Source organism: Lagenorhynchus albirostris, chromosome 3 (genome assembly GCF_949774975.1).
Source record: "Lagenorhynchus albirostris chromosome 3, mLagAlb1.1, whole genome shotgun sequence".
In the NCBI taxonomy this organism is placed as follows: domain Eukaryota; kingdom Metazoa; phylum Chordata; class Mammalia; order Artiodactyla; family Delphinidae; genus Lagenorhynchus; species Lagenorhynchus albirostris.
The window spans coordinates 8,909,897-8,921,930 of NC_083097.1; the positions used below are offsets into that span (position 1 = coordinate 8,909,897).

Genomic DNA, 12,034 nt, shown 5'->3' on the forward strand with positions numbered 1-12,034 from the left:
GTGAAGAGCATGAAGACAGAGAATGTTTGAACCAAGCTGTTACTGCTCTCATGAATCTCCAAGGTAGTGTAGACCGAATTTACAAGCAGTATTCACCTAGACGCTGACCTGGGGATCCTGTTTGCCCTTTTTATAATCGTCAATTAAGAAGCAAGCACCTGGCTATTAAAGAAATGAATGAAATTCAGAAAAACATAGATGGATGGGAAGGCAAAGATATTGGACAGTGTTGTAATGAATTTATTATGGAAGGCCCATCGACAAGAATTGGTGCTAAACATGAACGGCATACTTTTCTCTTTGATGGCTTAATGATTAGCCACAAACCCAGTCACAGCCAGTCACACCTTCCAGGATACAGTAGTACAGAATACAGATTAAAAGAAAAATTTGTCATGAGGAAAATACAAATATTATGATAAAGAAGATACTTGTGAGTGCAAACATGCTTTTGAATTAGTATCCAAAGATGAAAACAGCATATTTGCTGCTAAGTTTGCTGAAGAGAAAAATAATTGGATGGCAGCACTTATTTCTCTTCATTATCATAGTACTCTACATCGAATGCTAGATTCAGTATTATTATTATTTTTTTTTTGCGGTACGCGGGCCTCTCACTGCTGTGGCCTCTCCCGTTGCAGAGCACAGGCTCCGGACGCGCAGGCTCAGCAGCCATGGCCCACGGGCCCAGCTGCTCTGTGGCATGTGGGATCTTCCCAGACCGGGGCACGAACCCGTGTCCCCTGCATCGGCGGGAGGACTCTCAACCACTGCGCCACCAGGGAAGCCCTAGATTCAGTATTATTGAAGGAAGAAAATGAGCAACCACTTAGATTACCGAGTCCTGAAGTGTATTGTTTTGTGGTAAAAGACTCTGAGGAAAACATTGTTTTTGAAGACAACTTGCAAAGTAGAAGTGGACTCCCCATTATTAAAGGAGGAACTGTGGTGAAACTAATTGAAAGGTTAACACATCACATGTATGCAGATCCCAATTTTGTTCGCACTTTTCTTACTATGTATCATTCATTTTGTAAACCACAGGAATTGCTAAGCTTACTGATTGAACGATTTGAAATTCCAGAGCCAGAACCTAGTGAAGCAGATAAATTGGCAGTAGAGAAAGGTGAGCAGCCAATCAGTGCAGACCTTAAAAGGTTTCGCAAGGAATACGTCCAGCCAGTACAACTTAGGATCTTAAATGTGTTTCGGCACAGGGTTGAACACCATTTTTATGACTTTGAAAGAGACTTGGAGTTGCTTGAAAGACTAGAATCCTTCATTTCAAGTGTAAGAGGGAAAGCTATGAAGAAATGGGTAGAGTCAGTTGCTAAGATCATCAAGAGGAAGAAACAAGCTCAGGCAAATGGAATAAGCCATAATATTACCTTTGGAATTCCACCTCCACCAATTGAATGGCATATCAGCAGACCAGGACAGTTTGAAACATTTGATCTCATGACACTTCATCCAATACAAATTGCACATCAGCTGATACTTCTGGAATCTGATCTCTACAGGAAAGTTCAACCTTCTGAACTTGTAGGGAGTGTATGGACCAAAGAAGATAAAGAAATAAATTCTCCAAATTTATTAAAAATGATTCACCACACCACAAATCTCACTCTCTGGTTTGAAAAGTACATTGTGGAAGCAGAAAATTTTGAGGAACGGGTGGCAGTACTAAGTAGAATTATAGAAATTCTGCAAGCTTTTCAAGATTTGAATAATTTCAGTGGTGTATTAGAGATCGTCAGTGCAATAAATTCAGTATCAGTCTGTAGACTAGATCATACCTTTGAGGAAGAAAAAGGAAAATTTTGGATGAAGCTGTGGAATTAAGTCAAGATCATTTTAAAAAATATCTAGTGAAACTTAAGTCAATCAGTCCACCTTGTGTGTCTTTTTTTGGAATATATTTAACAAATATTCTGAAGACTGAAGAAGGGAATAATGATTTTTTAAAAAAGAAAGGGAAAGATTTAATCAATTTCAGTAAGAGGAAAAAAGTAGCTGAAATTACTGGAGAAATTCAGCAATATCAGAATCAGCCTTACTGTTTACGGATAGAACCAGAAATGAGGAGGTTCTTTGAAAACCTTAACCCCATGGGAAATGCTTCTGAAAACGAGTTTACAGATTATTTGTTCAACAAGTCACTAGAAATTGAACCCCGAAACTGCAAACAGCCACCTTGATTTCCTAGGAGATCAACTTTCTCTTTAAAATCTCCTGGAATAAGGACTACTACAGGCCGACATGGCTCTACCTCAGGTACTTTACGAGGTCATCCAACACCATTAGAAAGAGAACCACGTAAAATAAGCTTTAGTCGGATTGCTGAAACAGAGCTTGAATCAACAGTGTCAGCACCAACCTCTCCGAATACACCATCTACTCCACCAGTATCTGCTTCTTCACACCTTAGTGTGTTCTTAGATGTGGATCTCAACAGTTCCTGTGGAAGCAATAGCATCTTTGCTCCAGTCCTCTTGCCTCATTCAAAGTCTTTCTTTAGTTCGTGTGGTAGTTTACATAAACTAAGTGAAGGGCCACTGATTCCTCCTCCACTTCCTCCTCGAAAAAAATTTGATCATGATGCTTCAAATTCCAAGGGGACTATGAAATCTGATGATGACCCCCCTGCTCTTCTGCCAAGACAGCCTCCTCCTCCAAAGGTAAAACCCAGAGTTCCTGCTCCTTCTGGTGCATTTGATGGGCCTCTGCATAGTCCACCACCGCCGCCGCCGAGAGATCCTCTTCCCGATACCCCTCCACCAGTTCCCCTTTGGCCTCCAGAACGCTTCATAAACTGTCCATTTACTCTTCAGCCACCTGCACTGGGACATCTTCATAGAGACCCAGACTGGTTCAGAGACGTTAGTACATGTCCCAATTCTCCAAACACTCCTCCTAGCACACCCTCTCCAAGGGTACCACATCGATGCTATGTTCTCAGTTCTAGTTAAAATAATCTTGCTCATCCTCAAGCGCCCCCTGTTCCACCAAGGCAGAATTCAAGCCCTCACCTGCCAAAACTGCCACCAAAGACTTACAAACGGGAGCTTTCGCACCCCCCATTGTGTAGACTGCCTTTGCTAGAAAATGCAGAAACTCCTCAATGACCCTAGCCATATGTAGTCATTGACACTGGAATGGTATTTGTACAGTTTTTTTTTAAATTTATTCAAAAAAGGCCTAGTATTTTAGTACTTTTAAAAAATAATGTTCTTACAAAAATGCTACTGATCAAATAAGCTTTTAAAGATTGGAAAAATAAAAATGCAGAAGTCCTTTACCATTATCCTCAGGTGATCAGTAGCATTGCCTTGTCTTGGATCCTCAGTGCTGCCCAAAGGCCAGTATAAAGAATTTATATTTGCACTGTAGACGCTGCTAAAATATGGTTTAAAGTGACATTGATGGCACTGAAAGTGGATAGTGCATTTGTGGAATTTTTCAAATTTGAGTGACAGATGACTTTTTAAGGCAGTGAATTTATACACATATAGGGGGTGTGTGGTGATACTGAGTTTTAAGCCTCTTTGACCATCTTCTAGTTTTTACGTCTAGTTTTTACATTTCGGAAGATCGTGAATAACACCCAGTGCTCTTAAACTCTTTAATGCCATGTCTTAAAAGCCAGAATTTGCTGCTGAAGACAAAAGTGAAAAATAGAACAAAAATAATAGAATGCACTGTGTTTATTGTTTTGTCGAAATGTAAACAGACTACCTAACCCAATCATAGAGGAGAAAAGGGCATATATCTTATACAGATGTGCCTTTTTGCAGACTATGGTGTCTTTAGCTAACGAGTTGCCTATTGTTTTGGAAAACAAAGTTAATATGCCATACATGTACAGTTTTGTTTATATTGTACATTTAAAGATAATGCTAATAACCTATATAAATTTATGTGACTCAAGGCCTGTAATACGGTCTGCTACTTTACTAATTCATAAAGCTGGAGGATAAGTTTCTTATGGCATAGGAACCAACTGCATTGCCTTCAAAACCAAGTAACTTTCTCTATAAATCTTGCATTAACTAAAAATTTTTAAAGTATTTTTTTAGGTTGGTAATATTTAAACCAGCAGACACTTAAAGCTTTATTAAACTTTTTAATCAGAGACGTGATTAAAACTTTTATTTGCCATTTGTACTCCTTCATTCTAAGTGATGAAAAAGCGTGTTTTCCTCTCAGTGCCGTAGCAGCAGTTGTAAAGTAGCCCAAAGCCACATTGTTTATTTACTGGTCTGTGGCCTTTTACTGTGCTTTGTATCAGAGTTCCTAACAAGATTAATAAATCACCCCAGTCTTAATTTTTAAAAGAAAAAAAAAAAAAAAGCTCCTGCTTTCAGGGTGGGTTGGGAGGTCACAGCACTGGTCACCCCGTAGGCCAGCCCTCCTGTTTCCTCACCCCCTAGCCTCATCCTGCCTGCATTTTTCTTCACAAACGTGTGCTCTGGTCTTGATGCCGGTAAGATGGTCCTATTGAAGGTGGGCAAAGGGATGGCAGGGTCTACCCAGGAGCCATCCCAGGTGTCTGCTTGCTGGTGGGTGGAGTCACGTGGTCCTATGATGTTGTAACTGAGCAAGGGCTCGTGTGCCTGCAGTGCAGAAAGCCGTACTCTGACGGTGGTTGTTCACAGCAAAGTAAGGGTTTATTTGCAGGGCGCCAAGCAAGGAGTACCGGCAGCTTAGGCTCAGAAGAGCCGAACCTCCCGATGGCTTTTAGGCAACGGTTTTTAAAGATGGTGTTAGGAGAGAGGGTCATAGATTGCCTGACCAGCTTGTTGACCTTCTGATCAGCTGGTGGTGAGGTAACGGGGTGATGCTTCCGGAGTCTCAACCATCAACCTTTGGGTTCCAGCCGGTCTGGGATCTAGTGCTTGTGGTCAGCATAGAGTCACCATCCTCCACTGGGAGGGGGTCTTAGTTTCTGCAGAACAACTCAAAGATATGCACCAGATTGTCACCTATATCCCTTCAGGAGGAACTCGGAGTCCTGTGACTCTGTTGTCCTGGTCATTAACTGCTTAAGTCTGCTCTTTGGAACCCGAGGAAGGCCTAGGAGACTAAAGCCTTTTTCTACAAACAAGAAACAGGGGACACAGATGGGCTTTTGCACCCGGGAAGACCTCACAGGGTCCTGCTCGGTTTCAATCCCCCCTTTTCTTTGATTTGCATCAATCCTGAGGAGAACAGGAGTGGGACAAGAAAGGGATTAAAGTTTTGGGTAGAGAGGTTCATCATAAATTGCGGGAGTGGGACTGGGTTTTAGGGGTCTTGGTTTCTGTGTGGGGCAGTTTCTTTCTGCCTGGCATCACAGTGGAATGTTCTCAGGCTGGGCCAGCACGGCAGGCCCCCCTTTGCCCTTTTGGCCTCATCATCTTGAGGGAAGCCCCTCCTCTGAGCCTCTCTGTCCTCATCTGTGAAATGGGAGTAATGACTTCTTCCCCACCTCCCTGAGGATGAAATACAATCACTTTGTAAACTCTCTGGGGCTATACATATTTAAGGAATGACTGAGCTGAATTCCTTGCGACTAATCTCTAGCTGTTTTCCCCCTCACTCTAAAATGGAATTGATGATCATTGTTAGGGCACCACCTCACTGGGTTATTCTGGCAATAAAATGAGAAAATGTGTGTGAAGCACACACCCAGGGTCAGGCGCAGAGGGAGCATCTCAAGCAGGGGGAGATGCTGTTGTCGCCATTATTTGATTTCATTATCTTAGTTTATTTTGTTTCTGTTCTTGGCACTGGGTTCAGCCGGTCTTGCTTGGCCCTACGAGCTCCCAGAGAGGCGGCATCCCCTCCAGTCTCAGTATCTTGAGGACCACGTTAAAATTCTTCCAGGCATCAGCCTGGGCTAGTAGCTCTGTGTAGACAACTTGCTTCTTTTTGTAAATAAACCTTCATTTGGGGATAATTTTAGGTGTATGGAAAAGCGACAGAGATAGTAGAGAGAGCACCCACAGAGCCCCGACTCAGCACCGCCCTCCCTCCCCTGACCATGTTAGCATCTTACCGAGAGCCAGAAACTGCACAACACAAGTCACTAAAGTCCAGACTTTATCCAGATGTCACCAGTTCTTCCACAGATGGCCCCTTTCTGTTCCAGCATCCCAGCCGGGCTCCCACACTGAGTTGTCACATGTCCCCAGTCTGTTCTGGTCCCCAGAAGTTGCTCAGTCTTCATGCCTTGTCCATGACTTGATCTTGACACTGCCCAATGAACACTGGTCCCCCAACCTGAGCCCATCTGTCTTTTTCCTTGTGATTAGATTGGGGTTACAGGATTTGTTACAAACCTACTTTGGATTGTTTTTTTCTCCTGCTTTAGCTGAAGTGTTTTAGGGGATGCTGTAAGAAAAATAAATTCAGTAAGCGAAGACAGAGGCTTCGAAGATGAAAACCTTCTTGGAATTAAAAAAGATCCTAATTAAAATTAATCTCATTGGTGGTTCTTTTGACTCAGTGACAGTTTCATTTTTTTAAAGTGAGGTAGCCGTTTCCACAGGGTTTATCAATGACATCAGGGAGGGACGGTTCCTCCTAATTTAATGGTGATTAGGATGCTTTTGTGTTTTGGGGGGAGCTTCGTCTGCTTTTACTGCTTCTGGATCTAGTTATAATTGAGTGTAAATTAGCAATTCACTTTTACAACCAAAACCTTTCGATGTCAATCGAGGCATTTTCCCCAATGAATTAATTTGAATTACAAACCCTCTTGTTTTCAGATTAATTGCCTTCTAATCAGTCTGGACCGTGCATGGGATTTGCTGTCATTTTTTCCCTGAGTCTGGTAGAGGTTTCAGGCATTTACAGATCACAGAACCTTTCAGATCTCGCGAGAGATGGGCCTGCTTGAGGGCAGTGTGTTCAATGCTCATGTGTTTTTTTTTCTTTTCCCTTAGTTATTTGGATAACAAATTTGGCATTAGGTTTTATATACCCTACCTTTCCTGTTCCTGTCAACGTGAGCACAACCCCATCAAAGTCTAGAATAATCCACACGAGTGCAGACCTCTCGTGCCTCTGTTCCTGAACTGTGACTGGTCAGAGCAGAATGGCCAATAGAACCAACTTGGAAATCAGGACCCCTGGTTTCAAATTCCAGCCCCACCATTCAGGCTCTCTATACCCAGGGCCAGCCACCTCCTGCTCTGGGCCCGTTTCTTCTGTAAAATTCGGTGAATGTCAGTAGTTACTGCAGGAGGTCATGATGTGTATTGAGTGAGTTCACACTTCACAGCTCTCAGGGGCTCGCCTGGCATGGAGGAAGCCATCAGTCATTGTTGGTTGTCATTGTTATTGGTGACTTTATGTGTTCACTAGTATGTGTTAAATGAATGAAAAACTATGGTATATTTTTCCCTTTGAAAATATCCTTGTGATCAGATACTTAAACTTTCTATGGAGGGTAACTCAGGTTTCTTAATCCTGGCACTGCTGATGTTTGGGGCCAGATAATTCTTCGTGGTCGGGCTGTCCTGTGGGTTGTTTAGCAGCATCCCTGGCCTCTGCACACTAGGTGACTGTAGCACCCCCCAGTTGTGATGATCAAAAATATCTCCAGTCATTGCCAGACGTCCCCTAGTGGGAAAGTGGCCTCTTGTTGAAAACCACTGATGTAACTAATGTAAATGGGAAATGAAGGGAAAAGTGAAAAGAAAATCTGACACCTTTTTCAGGGAGCTTTTGAGCTGCCCTCTAAGCCTTTTATTGTTTAACTTACAGAATATTTTCATTTTTTACTATTGCCACTAAGTTACCTTATACTTTTCCCCAGGAAAGTGGGTCACATTTTCTTCTTACAGATGAGTGTGTATGTTTTAAAAGAAAAAACAATACGTGATTGAATGCCTTTCCTGGGTTTGGTACATAGCAATAGGATACTTGTTGAAATGGTTAAACAATTTGCAACAGTATTTTAAAGTCTTCTTATTTCCATTTGAATTTATCAATATTAAGAAGAACTAAGCCTGTAAAGATCCTAAAATCTGGGTATTTCTTTTGGATTGATGTTTACAGAATCAGGTCATCCTGTGATCATTTTAAAAGCAAAAGGCACGAGCATTACTACATATTAATAGTTAGGATAAAACTGTGTATCTCATTCTCATTTTTTCAAGTGCCGTGTTCTTCTGAACCTGAGTGTCTTTCTGCACCTGGGTTGAATTTCCGAGTTGCAGTTTCATAATATTCAATAAGAACTATTTCCTTTTGGAAATAATGAATCATTGAATTGAATGCCCCCCTAGACTGTTTCGATTTTCCAGTAGTTCATAACCTGTAGGTGCATATCAGCTCTTATCTTACCTTGTTGGGCAGAACAAAATAGTGTCAGAATTACCAGAACTCAGGCTTTTAATAGAAATATAACCAAGTTCTCGGGCTTCCCTGGTGGTGCAGTGGTTAAGAATTCACCTGCCAATGCAGGGGACACGGGTTCGAGCCCTGGACCTGGAGGATCCCACATGCCGCGGAGCAACTAAGCCCGTGGGCCACAACTACTGAGCCTGTGCTCTAGAGCCCGCGAGCCACAACAACTGAGCCCACGTGCCACAACTACTGAAGCCCGTGCGCCTAGAGCCTGTGCTCTCCAACAAGAGAAGCCATCGCAAGGAGCAGCCCGCGCACCACAACGAAGAGTAGCCCCCGCTCGCCGCAACTAGAGAAAGCCCGCGCGCAGCAACGAAGACCCAGTGCAGCCAAGAATAAATAAATTAAATAAATAAATTAAAAATATATATATATATATAACCAAGTTCTGAACAGCTGATATATTGGCTCTTTGGTTTTTGGCATCCCGAGGAGTAACGTCAGCTCTGCTGATGAGATCCCAGGGGTTGGGGATAGGGCTGCAGAGCCTTGTTAATTCAGTGGAATATTAATGCCCCCAAGTGACAGGTGTATTTAATAAATGCTCTTAGAAGCCGTATGAGGGAAGCCGTGATTATCTCTGAAGAGAAGCAGAACCTGGTGGAGGTTGGCAGGTTCCAGACTGGCTTAAGAGAGCTGGCTTTCATACCTGAGGTGTTGGTGTCATTGCTGCGGCACTTGGGGAGCAAAAACAAGCAAACAGGAGCCTTGAATCTCCCTGGGATTCCGGGCAACAAAGCAGACGGAAAGGAAGGTGTAGGAGGCTCGTTTAATGAACAGAGAGCAGAGGCACTCCTGCTGTACATCGTGTGCTCATCCTTGTCTTAGGCAAGCCCTGACTATGTGTTTCTGGAAAGCCGAAGGATATGATATCACCAGGGAGGTTTCTTTCTGTTTATAGAGGAAAACATGAATTTTCTGTGACTAAGTTGGAATAGTGTCAAGTTATTAGGCAGAGAAAGGGCTAAAAATCAGGCATTTCATATCACCAAGGGCACCGTCTTAGCCTGGGCACCCACGAGAGCCAACCGTGGGGCAAGTTGTTCTGGAAAGTCACCCTTGGAAGCTGGTCAGGGATAAGGAAGCCAGATTGGGAAGACTGGAAAACCAACCAGTGTGAGCTCATCAGCTGGCTACCCTGCAGGCTGTGGGCTTGAGCCCTGCTGAGACCCTCTGAAAGACTGAAATGCCTGAGGGTAGGGTGGGATCACCCGCCCCACCCCCTTCAAGGGCTCTTCCCTGTGACCCTGCATCCTGAGTATACCCCAAGTGCCCAAGATACAGGCCACAGACAGCACAGGAGGAGGCCTGTAAGGACCAGTCCACAGTGGTCTTGTGGTGACTGTCACCGGCGGAAAAAGGCGATTCCCTCGGTTCTCGTCCTCTCGAAGAGAAAGAATCCAGTCCAGAGACATAGAGCAGTTTTAAGTAGCAAGAGTTTTTTATTAAGCAAAGCAAAAGTACACTCCAGAGAGAGAGAAGGGGCGCGGGGTTGTTTGGAAACTGGAAGCAGCCCTGCGGTAGGGCTGGGGTTGGTTTTTCAGAGTGGTGGAAATCCCCTGAGGTCCTGCATCATTTGACTGCCAAGCTGATCGACAGCTTTAGGTTATATAACTTCTTCCCTCTGCGCAGGCGCTTACCCACAGGCACCCGGGCAAAACCCACAGAAGGGTGATGGATGCAGAAACCGCAATGCTAATTTATTACAAACACGGCGTAATGAACCCCGGGTTACTCTGAGTCACCTTCTAGGTCTTGGGATGCCTGCACCAAGCTGCGCTGGTGGTTTTGTCTTGTTTGGTCTTGATAAGGCTGGAGACTTAACGGTCCTTGACCACAAAAGGGTGGCTCTCTGGGCATGTTCTAATCACCAGTGTCCAGATGGGGGAGGGAAAGATGACCCCGTCCAGGATGGGGCAGGGACCTGCTCATGTCTAACTATCTGACATGACCAGAAGGGTCTCTCGGCAGGAGGGGGACCAGATTGGGGCTCTCAAGGGTAGATAACATGGGGATGGGGGCTTATAGATAAGATAACATGGGGATGGGGGCTTATAGTTAAGATAACATGGCGATGGGGGCTTATAGATAAATAGGAAAGGAAGTGACACACCCTGGGCTCTGCCTGCCTCCTGCTGGTCCCACGTACCTGGCCTTGACTGTTGGGGGAAAGCGTCTTAAGAATGAGCAACGGAAGGTAGATTGTTTTCCTTTAGTCCCTTTTAGAATGCTTTCTGCTTCCAGTAACAGAAATCCTGACTTGACGGTGGCTTAAAGAAAGCAAGTGTCTGTCTGTCTCACCTCACTGGAAGTCACCATGCAGAGCTTGGCCCTGGACTCCGTGAGGACATCACAGACCCAGGTTTCTTCCTCTTGTCCACTCAGCTCCACACAGCCCCCCAACCACCTGCCAGTGTCTTGACTGGTCACCTCATGATTGCACGATGGTCACCAGAGCTCCAGGCCTCAGATTCATCGGTCCCTTCGATCAGGGTGCAACAGCCTTCTCTTTGGGGCTCACTGACCAGCTGCAAGGGAGACTGGGAGAATGGGGAACAACAAGGCAGGTCATCGAGGTCAGAACCATAATCCTCAGTGGGGTGGGGATATGTGTGATCCCCCAGGGGACATTTTCGGTTGTCACAACTGGTGGAACGCTACTGGCATCTAGTGCACAGAGAACAGGGATGCTGTTAAAAGCCCTACAGTCCCCCAAACAAATAGTCATCTGGCCCCAAATGTCAGTATGGCCAAGTTTTGAACCTCAGGGATAGAGCAGTCATGATGCATTGCCTAGAACTGAGCAGTTGCTGCCTTGAATAAAATAGAGGATTCTGTACAGACAGCTCACAGCACTTAACGTGGCAGCAAATGGACTCATTGGCAGGAGCCCAGCCTTTGCACGGCTGGAGCCCTGGGCGAAACAACGTGGGGTGGGGGCATGAGGATGCCGGGCGTCTCTGGGGCAGGCGATGGGTACTTTGGCCTTTCAGAGGTGCGCCGTATTTTCTAAAAAGATACAAGTATAACGTGCTAATCGTCAGTACTTGCTTTTCATGATTGAATGACTATGCCCAGGCCTTTAATATTACCCTTAATAGTACTTTCTTAAGGAAGTGAATCCCTCATTTACAGCATGATTCAGATTCTCGAGCTGCATTACAGTCAGAATGGCCTCTATTCTTTACAGTGTTTGTATGTTCCAAGGTGATTTTGAAAAGGAAGAGGTGCACTCAACTTTTGACAGCTGTTCCTTTAGTTTTCCATTAGCATTTGAAAAATGTCTCTTTCAAGCAGCATTCATTAAGATTTTAATTTTTCAGTTTGCTCCTTTTTTAAGTGACGTGCAACGAATTAAGGTTTAATGTGTCATCTATTTTTTGCAATGACATTTTTACTGCCCCCTTTTCGTTTGAGTCCGTTTATAAATTGTACTGTAGCTAATGAGTTCCATCGTGATTTCCAGTTCCCAATAATTACCACTCTTCTGATACGTTCTTTAACGTGTCACAGAATTAAGAGCATTACCGGGCGAGCTCAGGTGAGCTGCGTCTGCCTCAGCCGTGGGGCCACTGAGGGCTATGGGGCGGGGAAGTCGCTGAGACCCCCTGCTGCTCTCGTTCGTATTCACCAGCCATCG

At 44.4% G+C, this 12,034-nt stretch overlaps 2 protein-coding genes across 3 annotated transcripts in view; both read left to right on the forward strand.

The window, feature by feature from the left end:
* Window positions 1-12,034, forward strand: part of ANKRD33B (ankyrin repeat domain 33B) — a 93,821-nt gene that overhangs the window by 72,514 nt on the left and 9,273 nt on the right. The window lies entirely within an intron of this gene.
* Window positions 51-4,132, forward strand: LOC132517972 (son of sevenless homolog 2-like). The gene is given in 3 exon segments (XM_060145988.1): window positions 51-416; window positions 418-566; window positions 783-4,132. Coding segments are annotated over 3 exon segments (1,575 nt in total). The 3' UTR covers window positions 1,843-4,132.